At 43.1% G+C, this 15849-nt stretch overlaps 1 protein-coding gene across 1 annotated transcript in view; it reads right to left on the minus strand.

Moving 5' to 3' along the window:
* Window positions 1–2291: 2291 nt before the first annotated feature.
* Window positions 2292–15849, minus strand: part of LOC139474498 (F-actin-monooxygenase MICAL3-like) — an 88706-nt gene continuing 75148 nt past the window's right edge. Inside the window, 7 exon segments of the mRNA XM_071257542.1 lie at window positions 2292–2715; window positions 7023–7137; window positions 9752–9825; window positions 10364–10460; window positions 10893–11097; window positions 12046–12107; window positions 12761–15658. Coding sequence (XP_071113643.1) covers window positions 2613–2715; window positions 7023–7137; window positions 9752–9825; window positions 10364–10460; window positions 10893–11097; window positions 12046–12107; window positions 12761–15658 — 3554 coding nt within the window. The 3' untranslated portion in view covers window positions 2292–2612.

Raw genomic sequence — 15849 nt, forward strand, 5'->3', positions numbered from 1 at the left:
AATTGGTCTTGACAATATCTAGAATACACATTCTTTGTTCTTAACATTGGTTCTTTTACTTGAATACTTTTCTAAGTTGCTGAATACATCCAGTGTGTAATTAGTGTGACATGAGTGGTCCTGGTTGGCTGAAGTTGTGACCAGACCAGTTACCATGGTTACAGTTGGTGGACATCTTGAATACATGTGTGAATAAATACACATCGATGCATTTCATGTGACATTGAAGCATGTATGTGATCTACTTGTAAATAAATCCTTTATGCACATAAATTAAAAATTCTGCTGTTAAAACTTTAAATACTAAAATGATATGAGATTGAGGTCAATGATGCGATAGGAAATATCTTTGGTGTTAAATTAAAGTTAAACAGCTGTCATCTCAGATGAGCAAGGGAACAACCAATATGAAATACTACAACCTGTCATCATACTCCAGCTACAACTGACACAGATAGAGTTTACATGTATTTCAAATATCTATCAAATCCAAATTAACATGCCATGTGCAAAGTAAACGTCACCCACATCGACAATGTGCAATGTCAGCAAACTTCAAGAGTGGTCATCACATAGGAACTCACATGTCATTTATATGACACAGTCTGAGATTCATCCTCACGGTATTCAGTTTAATGCTGATAAAAGAAACAAGTTCCATTTAGCAAACAGAAGAAGGTCTCTTGTGCAAGTTAAAAAAAAAATGCTGAAGCCATATGAGAGACCAGCCTGCCAGCCCCCAGCGTGGGGTGGGGCCAGGCGGAGCCCCTGCATACTAGCAACAGTCCACTGGAGATAATTTTACAGGGAAAGACCTTCCTGTCAATATTCCTGTTCTCCAATCTTCTGATCAGAGTTACCACATGCTGTAAGTAACAAGAATGCCTCAGGGATATACATGGTGGACCACAGCCAGGCTACGTCCAAGCTGTATAGCGTAGCGGGTCTTCATAGCAGAAACATGGACAGTACACATGCTTTTACTTCCTCATATTAATGCAGAGCTCCTGATAACTTTCTGAGCAATTGAGTTTTTTACTCAAAGGTTTCTATTTTAATTGGGTTATTACATTTTTCATTGGGTAACCATGATTTTTTCCCTCATTTATTCATCACTCTATTTGGTTTTTCCCAAAATAAGTAAATATTTTATGATAAAAAAAAAAAAAAAATAATGTTTTAGATGTATATAACAGTTCTAACTTTATAGGCTTGACTCGGAAAATAAATTAGCCTGGTTGTACACATGCTGAAAAAGCTTTATTGGGTATTTACGCATGGTGTTTTTATACATTTGAGTTTTTCATTTAATGCATGCTTTTCTGTACAAAAGTTAATTGAAAGTAATAGGTTTTTTTAACATTTTTTGGGGGTATTTTACGCAGATACGCAGATACGTAGATACGTAGATTATCTGTAGCTCTGTTAATGTGAACAATGTTTCGTGTACCCCAAAATAAATCTTGTACAAGTTCCGGGCAGAAAATGGTGCTTCCATGTCCCAGCGGAAGACAATCTTGGCAAATTTCATGTGCCGAGGCCTTTCATCTTTCTTCTGCTTCAACAATTGCTTAGTGTTAGCATCAATCTTGTGTCTTGTGGAACCTGGTACAGCCTAGTGTCGGTACAAGAATCAGTAATAATTGATGTGTTGAAGACAACATTAACATGAGGAACTTGTGTTGATACAGGCAGTAGAGTCAGGCTATTTAGAGCAGTGTCGATGTAGCTAAATTACTGTTAGGTTACCGATCTCAGGGAGATCGGCAAAGAAATACATTCCTAAGTTCCTAACAACATGGAGAGAGTGTGTTGACACACCCATGACAACTCAAACATTCAAGTCTTGGGCAATAGCCCGGATGTATACCGCACAAGAGATTCGTGGTATAGAGACCTGTGTTTCACATTGGTAATGATGGATCTAGCTGGACACACACGATGCTGGAGTTCAGTGTCAGCTTACAAGAGATTCATTGTGACTGTTGCTTCACAACGGCATGTGATTATTGACACATCTAACTTTAAACACACATGCTAATGCTGAAGCAAGGGGTTCTAACAATACATGTTACCATGGTAACAAAATACAATAATTACAATAATTAACCTTTTCGTCACCACCTGAACACGGGGAATGCATGAACCACATGATACAAGGAATTGGGGGATAAACAGCAATATCACATGTAGGTAGAAAACACCTCACATCAGTCCTGGAGTGAGGACAGCTAGTCTAGTGGTACAACTGCATATAGAAGATAAATGCATCGATGACGGCATTGCTTATAGATCGCTGCTTGAACATCTACACAAGCGTCCATACAGCACCACTATCGTTTGTAAAGCAAGCGGCTCTCCTGACCACTGTCGTTTGTAAAGCAAGCGGCTCTCCTGACCACTATCGTTTGTAAAGCAAGCGTCTCTCCAGACTACGTTTGTAATGCCAGTCTGAAATCAGGAGTTAAGCACTGAGTCGTGCCATGAGTACAACATCTGTGGGTTGTATTGTAGTGTTCTACTGAACTAGGAGGACTTCAATGAGTAATGAGTACAACTGGCGGGGTTGCCCTGTGGGACTTGAGGCAGGCTATAGAGAGATATAACGTGGATCAGGAGACTTCCAACTTCCCACTGTCCGGCACACAGATGGGGGACAACGCGAAGCCCTTCTTCAACATTACTTCCTCTAGGTCTTTGTCTTCTTCTTGCTCTCTGAAACCGAAAGAAGTGAGAGAGTTCAACCATGTATCTCTGACAGGCTTGACAGACAACATCACTTAAAGACTACATTACTATCTGGAAAAACATATTGCTTATACTGACATATAAACCAACCTGAGTGAATAGTTATTTAAAACCCTAAGCTCTGATGAGGTTTACAATTCAAACAGCATGTTCACAGTATTCCCTAATAACTCTGTTTCTTTTAGAAGGAAGATCATTAAACTATACAACCATACACTAGCAAACCTTGCCTTTCAAAAGTCATGACATACAAACCTCAGTATTGTCTTAGTCCAGAGAATGTGGCTAATTGCTTATAACCTCCCTCAGTTCCATGTGTTGTTTTTTTCAGTAATAATGGTGAGTTATTCCCGGGACCTCTGATAACCCATGGTACTATCCATGTTACATGTGTTGATGTAACCAGTAATAATGCAGTGTTATTCCCTAGACTTCTGATAACCCATGGTACTATCCATGTTACATGTGTTGATGTAACCAGTAATAATGCCATGTTATTCCCTAGACTTCTGAAAATCAATGGTACTATCCATGTTACATGTGTTGATGTAACCAGTAATAATGCCGTGTTATTCCCGGGACCTCTGATAACCCATGGTAATATCCATGTTACATGTGTTGATGTAACCAGTAATAATGCAGTGTTATTCCCTAGACTTCTGATAACCCATGGTACTATCCATGTTACATGTGTTGATGTAACCAGTAATAATGCCATGTTATTCCCTAGACTTCTGAAAATCAATGGTACTATCCATGTTACATGTGTTGATGTAACCAGTAATAATGCCGTGTTATTCCCGGGACCTCTGATAACCAATGGTACTATCCATGTTACATGTGTTGATGTAACCAGTAATAATGGTGAGTTATTCCCGGGACCTCTGATAACCAATGGTAATATCCATGTTACATGTGTTGATGTAACCAGTAATAATGCAGTGTTATTCCCTAGACTTCTGATAACCCATGGTACTATCCATGTTACATGTGTTGATGTAACCAGTAATAATGCCATGTTATTCCCTAGACTTCTGAAAATCAATGGTACTATCCATGTTACATGTGTTGATGTAACCAGTAATAATGCCGTGTTATTCCCGGGACCTCTGATAACCAATGGTACTATCCATGTTACATGTGTTGATGTAACCAGTAATAATGCCGTGTTATTCCCTAGACTTCTGATAACCCATGGTACTATCCATGTTACATGTGTTGATGTAACCAGTAATAATGCCATGTTATTCCCTAGACTTCTGAAAATCAATGGTACTATCCATGTTACATGTGTTGATGTAACCAGTAATAATGCCGTGTTATTCCCGGGACCTCTGATAACCAATGGTACTATCCATGTTACATGTGTTGATGTAACCAGTAATAATGCAGTGTTATTCCCTAGACTTCTGATAACCCATGGTACTATCCATGTTACATGTGTTGATGTAACCAGTAATAATGCCATGTTATTCCCTAGATTTCTGAAAATCAATGGTACTATCCATGTTACATGTGTTGATGTAACCAGTAATAATGCCGTGTTATTCCCTAGACTTTGATAACCCATGGTACTATCCATGTTACATGTGTTGATGTAACCAGTAATAATACAGTGTTATTCCCTAGACTTTGATAACCCATGGTACTATCCATGTTACATGTGTTGATGTAACCAGTAATAATACAGTGTTATTCCCTAGACTTTGATAACCCATGGTACTATCCATGTTACATGTGTTGATGTAACCAATAATAATGGTGTGTTATTCCCTAGACTTCTGAAAACCAATGGTCCTATCCATATTACATGTGTTGATGTAACCAGTAATAATGGTGTGTTATTCCCTGGACCTCTGATAGCCAATGGTACTATCCATGTTACATGTGTTGATGTAACCAGTAATAATGCAGTGTTATTCCCTAGACTTTGATAACCCATGGTACTATCCATGTTACATGTGTTGATGTAACCAGTAATAATGGTGTGTTATTCCCTAGAGTTCTGAAAACCAATGGCACTATCCATATTACATGTGTTGATGTAACCAGTAATAATGCAGTGTTATTCCCTAGACTTTGATAACCCATGGTACTATCCATGTTACATGTGTTGATGTAACCAGTAATACTGGTGTATTATTCCCTAGATCTGACAACCAATGATACTATCCATGTTGCATGTGTAATAATGCCGTGTTATTCCCAAGGCTGTTGACAACCAATGATACTATCCATGTTGCATGTGTAATAATGCCATGTGACTCCCCAGACCTCTGACAACCAATGATACTATCCATGTTACATGTGTTGATGTAACCAGTAATACTGGTGTATTATTCCCTAGACCTCTGACAACCAATGATACTATCCATGTTGCATGTGTAATAATGCCCTGTTATTCCTTAGACCTCTGACAACCAATGATACTATCCATGTTGCATGTGTAATAATGCCATGTTACTCCCCAGACCTCTGATAACCAATGATACTATCCATGTTGCATGTGTAATAATGCCATGTTACTCCCCAGACCTCTGACAACCAATGATACTATCCATGTTGCATGTGTAATAATGCCATGTGACTCCCCAGACCTCTGACAACCAATGATACTATCCATGTTACATGTGTTGATGTAACCAGTAATACTGGTGTATTATTCCCTAGACCTCTGACAACCAATGATACTATCCATGTTGCATGTGTAATAATGCCCTGTTATTCCTTAGACCTCTGACAACCAATGATACTATCCATGTTGCATGTGTAATAATGCCATGTTACTCCCCAGACCTCTGATAACCAATGATACTATCCATGTTGCATGTGTAATAATGCCATGTTACTCCCCAGACCTCTGACAACCAATGATACTATCCATGTTGCATGTGTAATAATGCCATGTGACTCCCCAGACCCCTGACAACCAATGATACTATCCATGTTACATGTGTTGATGTAACCAGTAATACTGGTGTATTATTCCCTAGACCTCTGACAACCAATGATACTATCCATGTTATATGTGTAATAATGCCCTGTTATTCCCAAGACCTCTCCACATAACAGGTCCATGATGATGAGTGATTGATTATTTGGTATGATTGATGGAACTCTGTGGTTATTTGCTCTGGACATATCTCCTCAAGCAAGTCAAGAGACATTTCAACGTCAGCTGTGCACATGCACATTTTTTTGGTCAAAGTAATTCTAAGAATGAAAAGGAAGTATGTGATCTAATTGCCACATAAAAAAAGAAGACAAGCAAACTGCTGTTATACTGATGTATGACAGGTTAGTTATAGGTTATTTTAAGAACCAACTTGACAGAAAAGAGAGCAGGGTCTCTGTAGCTCACCTGATATATTTTTGACACATTCAAATTTAAATACGACAACAAAAGCAGTCATATTTAAAACAATTTTCAGAATTAAATCAGAATATTGTCAGAACATTTTGGAGACTAACTACAGACGTAGTTGAATAGCATCCATAAATAGTTTTCTTAAAATAACTGCCATGGTGGCCATACTGAAAATTGGATTTGAACCTCTTGAATATATTCAGCTTCTATCATAACAAGCGTGTGAGGTTTCAGCTTCTTCAGTCAACGGTCTACAGTGCAAGGAATTTGGCAACATTTTGGAGCGTGGTCCAAGAGCAAAGGTAAAAAAAAGGTCATGGAAAGCGGAACATATATGTTGAGCCCTATGAGTGACTACAAAAATACACAATATTAAGGCTGCTGTGGCGGATTTGAACTGCTTAAACAAATCAGGTGTCATCAACGGTGGGAACACATAAGTGAATTTTTATTGGTCCTGAAGGTTTCGAGAAAGAAGATGCTTGCATCACATGTCAGACACCAGATAAACAGGCCCTGACATACGCTCACTTGACTTTCAGTCAGGTGAGCTAAAAACATAAAAGCTCTTATGTGTAGAGCAGACACGGGAAACACAATAAGGTCACATGACCCCTGAGTACAGGCGGATTCAGTATCTTCTATTCCTGGTTGAATCTAGTGTCAGTCGGAGTGACGACACATCATGCACAAACCACCATGCCATGCACAGAATTAGCGGAAGGGAAAAGCAAAATGATTCATTACCAGTTGACAATGGGCAGTATGACTTAAATGAACAGTAAACGTCAGATATAATATATATATCCATTGTCATTTTATGTTTTTGAAACATAAAACGATCACAGTGAGTCTCAGGCTGTTTGCCTGGTGAGTTATCTCCCCTGCCCAGCTCTCCTGTGTGTACCTGAGCCTGTCTTCCTCCAACATGGCCACCAGACTGTCTCGCTGCTCCACCACTTCCAGCAGCTCGTCAAGGATGTTCTTCTCATCAACGATCTCTGCATCAGACTTGTCCAGATCTGCAGTTAGTACACACAGCATGCTACATGACGACACTCAATCTGGGAAACGGAGACAGGGCCTGGTGATGCCTGCCTCAGGTGTTGATAATTCTCCACAGATGCACGCACACACACACTGGATTCATAACTGATTTTAGAAATGTATAAGACCCCTATTGTTCTGAGAACAACACAAGGGACTAACATCGTGTATGTGGACACGGGGAAGGGACTAACATCGTGTATGTGGACACGGGGAAGGGACTGACATCGTGTATGTAGACACCGGGAAGAGACTGACATCGTGTATGTGGACACCGGGAAGAGACTGACATCGTGTATGTAGACACGATATGGACATCGGGAAGAGACTGACATCGTGTATGTGGGCACCGGGAAGGGACTGACATCATATATGTGGACATTGGTAAGGTACTGACATTGTATATGTGGCAATCTCATTAAAATCAGACCTTAGTTCTCGCTACCGCTAAACAAAGATCTGAAGATATCCCAATAAGGGTCACGTCAGAACAACCTTTCATCCGACCAATCAGTGTGTCGCTTACCAGATTATGAAAGTGACAGTCGGATGTGATTTCTAATCATGCAATCTCGAAAACTTTTTTAACATGGGGTATTCCGAACATAGTCGCCAATTTGAAATTTGTGCCGTAAAGCACGAGAAAGCTGCCTTCTGATTGGTCATTCCATTGGTCGGTCAAAGTTTGCGCAAGGTCGGTCTGACGTGACCCTTAATGGGTGAGTGAGTGAGTGAGTATGGTTTTACGCCGCTTTTAGCAATATTCCAGCTATATCACGGCATGGGACACCAGAAATGGGCTTCACACATTGTACCCATGTCGGGAATCGAACGAGCGAACACTTTAACCACTAGGCTACCCGACCGCCCCGACCTGTAATGGGATGTCCTCAGATCTTTGTTTAGCGATAGCGAGAACTAAGATCTGATTTTAATGAGATTGTGTATGTGGACACCAGGAAGGGACTGACATCGTGTATGTGAACACCGGGAAGGGACTGACATCGTGTATGTAGACACCGGGAAGGGAGTGACATTGTCTATGTGCTCCGGGAAGGTACTGACATCGTGTATGTGGACATTGGGAAGGTACTGACCTCGTGTATATGGACATCGGTAAGGTACCAACCTCGTGTATATGGACATCTGGAAGGGACTGATACCATGTACTTCGACACCAGTATAGGATTCACCTGTTGTACCATTGTGAGTGTCTGAACCCAGGTTTTGTGTTTGCTTAGCGCAATACCGTATAATCCCATGGTTACCCTAAACACCGAGTCATCTACAAGTGTGTCTGGTCCAACAGCAACAAAGCAACTACTGGGAACTCAACATGGTGCAAGAGCATGCCTCAGGAAAGAAAGGGGGAACATGCCTCTGCTCTATACCTTCTCCTGACCTGCACTGGGAGGAGTTGGACCACAGGATCAAACACTCTGGACAAATCTTCCCATTAGTAAAAACAGTGCTCTACATTCACAATAGAAGTGGAGTATTTAATCACAGACAACATAGTTTTAGTATAAACCCTACACAGTACTAACAAATGGACAACTAATTTCATATAAATTAACTTTCTGTGTCATGACACAACTTTGCCTACAGATATTGTTCTCCAGTGTGTGTAGCTATTCTTAGCAGGAAGAGTTATTCAGTAGAGAGAGACAGCTACAAGATCATGCTCTTATTGACCCTGGTGGAGATATCACCCAAGGTCCTCTATCCAGTCCTCCTAGCCCTACGGATTACATATCAAGGCTTAAGTGTAGATACTTGTTGTGAAAAGTAACTGTGCTGATATATACTACTCAAAAGAGTTAAGGACCACCCTATTCTTTCATATTACTAGTAATACTAATATTTATGGTAATATGAAAGATTCGGATGGTCCTTTATTTTGTTTGGGTAGTATGATTGAACATTAACAGTAACTTTGACGACTATAGAGCTTCAATGCTGGTCAATAATTCCCCTGTGTATATAAAACATCATTTTAACCTCAGTAGAAAAAGGACCTTATGAGTGCTATGACACAACTGAGCTGTGACGTCATAAAGATGTTTGACGTCAACTTACTTAGATAGCATGTGTGATGTCATGTATCTGTGTAGTAAGTATGAATTGAAGCTTGTGAATTGTAGTTTTGTGTTCCAAAGATGCTGTAGTTTTACACTATAATGAAAAGTAAAATTTTGATTTTTCACCCATTAGGTCCCTTATCTGATGGTTGGTCACATCTGTGAAAGGTCTCCAGATATCATATTCCTAAACAGTGACATGGAACAGTCACAGGTTCATGTACCCTGAAGTTTGCTGTATCATACAATCAATTGCGACAGCCAATCATTTAACAACACAAAACTGGCAAGGCAGGATATGAAAATCTGGTTTTGTTTAAACCAAAACCTTCTTTACGAGGCTTGTAATCATCCGAAGATACACAATACAGTTACGATCTTGGATTGAATAAATGTGTTTGTATGAATTATGAGTTTGATACATAAGCCCTGACGCACAGTTTCTTTTCCTATGTGGACTACATGTAGAGGGAAGCTAGGGTATGAATACAACTGTCTGTCACTGTACCTCCTGAGTTCATCCTCTCCCGAAGCTGGTTCTCCAGACGCGCCTGGCGGTCCTCTAGTTCCAGCTCTTTGGCCCTACAACAAAAATCATCATCGTCACAACAATCAACATCATCACAACCAGCAACATCGTCACAACATCAACATTGTCATAACCATCTACATCATCACAACCACCAACATCGTCACAACCATCAACATCGTCACAACAATCAACATCATCACAACCAGCAACATCATCACAACCAGCAACATCATCACAACCATCATCATCGTCACAACCACCAACATCGTCACAACCAGCAACATCATCACAACCAACAACATCATCACAACCAACAACATCATCACAACCACCAACATTGTCACAACCATCATCATCATCACAACCACCAACATCATCACAACCAGCAACATCATCACAACCAGCAACATTGTCACAACCATCATCATCATCACAACCACCAACATCATCACAACCACCAACATCATCACAACCACCAACATCATCACAACCAGCAACATCATCACAACCAGCAACATCATCACAACCACCAACATCATCACAACCAGCAACATCATCACAAGTTCTGCCGCGATTGGTGACACTCACCGCACCATGAGTTCGGACTCGTATCGGACCAGGCTGTTCTTGTCGTGAACCAGGTTAAACCATTCCTGCATCAGCCCAGCCTCCTCCTTGTCTGCGTCTGGAGTCAGAAAGAGTATGAGGTCACACACACAAGGCACTAACAACAGTCAGTCATAATTCCTTCTCCACAATTATGCCCTGCTGTTCCACCTACCTGGTCCCTCCCCTCGTAATGCCTTCTCCACAATAATGCCCTGCTGTTCCACCTACCTGGTCCCTCCCCTCGTAATGCCTTCTCCACAATAATGCCCTGCTGTTCCACCTACCTGGTCCCTCCCCTCACAATGCCTTCTCCACAATAATGCCCTGTTGTTCCTTCTACCTGGTCCCTCCACTCGTAATGCCTTCTCCACAATAATACCCTGCTGTTCCACCTACCTGGTCCCTCCCCTCGTAATGCCTTCTCCACAATAATGCCCTGCTGTTCCACCAACTGGATCCCTCCTCTCGTAATGCCTTCTCCCCAATAATGCCCTGTTGTTCCACCTACCTGGTCCCTCCCCTCGTAATGCCTTCTCCACAATAATGCCGCGTTGTTCAAGTTCCCGCTGTTTGACATCGACTTCCTCCAGCTTCCGCTGAATCTCCTGCGCCATACGAAGCCGCTTCTGTTCCGCCTGTTTGTGCTGCTTCACAGCTGCTTTCTGGATGCGACGGGAAACTCTGTCATCTGGTTTGTCCGTTAAGTTGAAACTCTGAAAATTAAATACAAAGAAACATGAAATATAAAACAGTCAAAAACGTATATCACGACTGAATTGCTGAAACCATCAGCACAACGACCATACGATATCAAAACTGAATTTGGGCCCAAAGAAGTCATATTAGTAAACATAACAGAACCCGAAGTAAGGTCAACATTTCCATTACACACACCATAGTTGCTTTGTTACAAACATGAAATAGAACAACAGGATTGTGTCGATGGATGAAACAAAAATCATCTTAGCTTCTAGAAGACCAGGTGATGGACAAGGTGACGGTGAGGTGATGGACAGGGTGATGGAGAGGTGGAGAGGGTGATGGAGAGGGTGATGGAGAGGTGATTGAGAGGTGGAGAGGTGATGGAGAGGTGATGGAGAGGTGGAGAGGTGATGGACAGGATGATGGACAGGGTGATGGACGAGGTGATGGAGAGGTGGAGAGGTAATGGACAGGGTGATGGTGAGGTGGAGAGGGTGATGGAGAGGTGATTGAGAGGTGGAGAGGTGATGGACGGGGTGATGGACAGGGTGATGGTGAGGTGGAGAGGGTGATGGAGAGGTGATTGAGAGGTGATGGATAGAGTGATGGAGAGGTGATGGACAGGGTGATGGAGAGGTGGAGAGGGTGATGGAGAGGTGATGGCTAGGGTGATGGAGAGGTGATGAAGAGGTGATGGAGAGATGGAGAGGTGATGGAGAGGTGGAGAGATGATGGACAGGGTGATGGACAGGGTGATGGAGAGGTGATGGAGAGGTGGAGAGATGATGGACAGGGTGATGGAGAGGTGATGGAGAGGTGATGGACAAGGTGATGGTCAGGGTGATGGATAGATGATGGAAAGGTGATGGACAAGGTGATGGACAAGGTGATGGAGAGATGATGGACAGGGGGATGGAGAGGTGGAGAGGTGATGCTGGTACTGGTTCTGTAATACCCACCTTCCTGCCATGTAGCGTGCTGGTTGACATCATGCTCTCACCCGAGTCTGAAAACTCATCCACTGCAAGGACAACACACAAGTTTCTTTAATAACACACAGACAAGTAGGTTATAAGTATGGTGATTGCATTTATATCCATACAGCCAGTGAGAGTGAAATATGTTTCATATGTTACATGCGCAATAGAACATCTATACAACAGTGGCCTGTAAGTGGTCAAGGCTTGAGAAGGCTTACTAGTCATATTGTCGCACAGTTTACTGAATAACAGAGTTTACCCTCTGAAGGAAGTAGTATACCAGTATAGTATAACTGTCAAACTATCAGCGATGTAGTTTTATACTACCCCCTCCTGAAAGGGGTACCTAAGAATGTCAGTGCACATTCACAAGAAAGTACAGCAACTGTCAAAACACACTTTGCACTTCCTGTCTATTACAGAAAGGAGTGACCACCGGTACGCTGAGGGACAAAAGTAATGGAACACAATACACGAAAGAAGGTACCTCATGTCACTACACAGTCATAAGAATTTCAGGTCAGTGTTGAAGAACAGACAGGGAAGGTAATCAATAGAGATCCTTAGATGATTGAGTTTCCGTATGGTAAATATCATTTGGTAGGTATAAAAAATGCATAATTCAAGCCTTTGGCACTATAGAACATAAACAATCCTATCTGGCCCAGTGGGTGACACTAGTAGACATACTCACCCTCCGCCTTGGGAGCTATAGGTAGTGTGGAGCCCATGTGGTGCCTGTTGCCAGGCAGTTTGGACAGGTCCGTGGTGAACACAGAACCAATCCGCAGGTCCTTCAAATTGTCACTGAGACTCGAATCTGCAATGTCCTTCGTCTTGGTTCGCTTCTTCTTGTCCGACTTCGGTGTCTTTTTCTTCTTTGTCGCACTGCTACTGGAGTCGGAGAGTGTGGGTGTGCTAGACCTGTCTTTCAACGTCTTCTCTGGAGACTTAATTGGCAACAGCTTGGACAACAGAGATTTGCGTTTCTTTTCCTTATCGATGAATGTTTTATCAGCACCTTTCTTCTTCTTCTTGCCTTTACTACCCAGCAATGAGTTTTCCGATTCAGGAGCACTAGATGTTGGTGTGTGTAAACCATACAGACGGCTGTCGTCACTGTCCGTCACCATGTCACTCGTACTGGGATCCATTGAGGAGTATGACGTGCTCCGTCGGTCACGCTCAGAATTCTCAGACTTCTTTCCCTGACGAGGAACAACAGGATTCTGAAAGGTCTTATTAACACACTGAACCCCGCCACTACCTTCATCCTCCTTCTTCTGAGGGGCTTCTCTGATCTTGATTTTATTCCTCTCCTTCTGCGCCTTCTGAATCTCGAGGATCTGGTTGGCAGGAGGAACACCTCCGCTGTTCTTTGGTGGTGATGGGAGGAGGCGTTTACGGACATTTGTGTCCTCTTTTGGAACGGGCAGCACTCGAGCCTTAACGGATGTGGCTGGAGTGTAGAATCTCTCATCTAACTCACTCTCATCCGCAAAAGGAATATCTTCAATCCCTTCATCAAAGCTCTTTTGGGCAAGGTTGTCACTTTTCACCAAGCTCTTGTCAAGAGGAATCTTCTTCTTTGTGCCCTCAGTTCCATCCGATGTGAGGATCTCAGAGGACGAGTCTGACAGAAGTACGTTCCTGTCCACGGATATTTTAGTTTTGTTCTGCCGTGGAGTCTTGGCTTGTGATGACCCGGGTGAAGTGCTGCCCTCTCGGCTGTCGGTGTCACTCCATTTCTTTGCCCTGGAGGACGCTGTTGGTCGGCTGAATGAGGGGGAAGAGTCCGACGTGGTTGATGTATTAGCCCGAGTTTTAGTCGCTGGAGAACGAGGTGAAGAACTTTGACCTTTGACATTCGGAGGAATGGGTAGTTTACGAGGAGCTGGTTTGGGACTGATTTTAGATTCTGTTTTCCCGGCAGAAGTCCTTGGGCTCAGTTTGGTATCAGTTTTTGATGTGGATATTTTAGGAATGGGCTTAGTATCAGTCTTAACCTTTGAAGTGAGTTTTGAATCAGATTTCCGAGGAGCTGGCTTTGGCACTGCCCTTACCTTCGGTTCTGGTTCTGTTGTGATCTTCACAGGCGACAGAATGATTCTTTTACTCTTAGTTGGTGGAGAAGTCTTATTGTTAGGTTTGGAGACACTTTTCTTCACAAGTGTTGGAGAGACAGCTTTCTTTGGAGTTGGTATTGATATCTTAATGAGTTTCTTTGGAGAGAGTTTATCAGTCTGAGAGGGAGCCTTAGGAGTCTCCAGTACGTCTGGCTTAGTGTCGGTAACTTCCGGAGTCAGGAACACATCAGACCCCGAGGAGGGAGCCTGCTCTTCTTTACTGGCACCTACAGTCGGGGTGAGGTATACGCTGTCGTTTCCCGACCTGGTCGAGTCGTTGAGGGTTTCATCTCCTTGTATTGTCTTGTTCAGTTCCTCTTCCTCTTCAGGCTGGTTCTGTAATGGCATCTCTGATTCTGAGTAACTCTCATCCAGTGCTGTGCTCAGTGTGACTGTATAGTCTCTCAACATGTCAGCATCCGGCTTCAAGTCATCCTCATCACCTAAGTAGTGTTTGTTATTCTCAAACTCATCGTTTAAAGAGCTGGTGGAAGAGTTCTGAGAAGGAGTAGAAATTGTAAAACTAGTGTCCGAGTCGGACACATGTCCAGGTGGATTGTAAGATTTTCCTGACAGCTTCTTCTTCCTCCGTCGAGTCACAAATGAATCATCGATGTTTCGTAGGTGAACATCTTCTTTCTTCTCGTCCATGTCCAGCACCTCCTGCAGGACCTGCTGAAGAGTCCCTCCGTCCTCCCCATCACCCCCAGTGTCATCCATATCCCGGACACTCCTCAACACAGCCATCTCAGTGTCCTCTCCAATCTCACCATCTCTCTCTCCTTCCCCAAACACCTCCTCTTCCTCCTCCCCCGAATCTGTCAACACCACCCTTCCCTCCCCCTGTTCAGAATCAACTGAGCCCCGATTGTCCATGTCCTTGAGAAGCTGCTCCATGGCCCTGCTTACAGCAGTCTTGTCCAGGTCGGCCTCCTTCTGGCCCCGGTCCCCCTCCCCTTCAGACTCCGTCTCCATCTCCTCCTCCCCGTCTGCCTCCTCCCCCTCATCATTCGACATTGCACTGCCCAACTTGGCCTCATCCTCATCTTCATCCTCAATATCCACATCCAGCACGTCCTCATCTGTGCCAGCATCTTCTCCACCTTGTTCAGGGTTTTGTTCAAACTCAGATATCTCAGATACCTGATTGTCCGTCTTGTCTGTCTGTGTTCTGTCTGAAGGCTCTTCCTCCAGGGACACTTGTGCCTTCTGCTGCTCAGTGAGCCCCAGGGCCCTCACAGCATCGATCCTCACTGGCTCCGGGGGTGTGGCGAAGAAGTTGGCCCTTGCTGACACCACTGCTGACACTGAGGGGGACTTGAGAGGGGAGACTGACTCCGTGGTGTGTTGGAATGTTCCATCGCTGCGAGTGTTCTCACTCCTGGGGGCAGACTCCTCCCTGCTCTCTGTATTCTCCTCTTCAGTTTCAACATCGGTTGTCTCCTCCTCGGTCTCATACTCCGACACTGGAACACAGTGACACCTGGTTAGTAATCAGTACATTGATACTCACCAACAAAAAAAACATGAATACCATATATGTTGGTAAATATAAGTGAGTGAGTATGGTTTTACGCCGCTTGATGCAATATTCAAGCAATATCACGGCAGGGGACACCAGAAATGGGCTTCACACATTGTACCAATGTCAGGATTC

Source organism: Haliotis cracherodii, unplaced genomic scaffold, assembly GCF_022045235.1.
Source record: "Haliotis cracherodii isolate W230 unplaced genomic scaffold, xgHalCrac1.p SCAF_3, whole genome shotgun sequence".
NCBI classification, from domain to species: Eukaryota; Metazoa; Mollusca; class Gastropoda; order Lepetellida; family Haliotidae; genus Haliotis; species Haliotis cracherodii.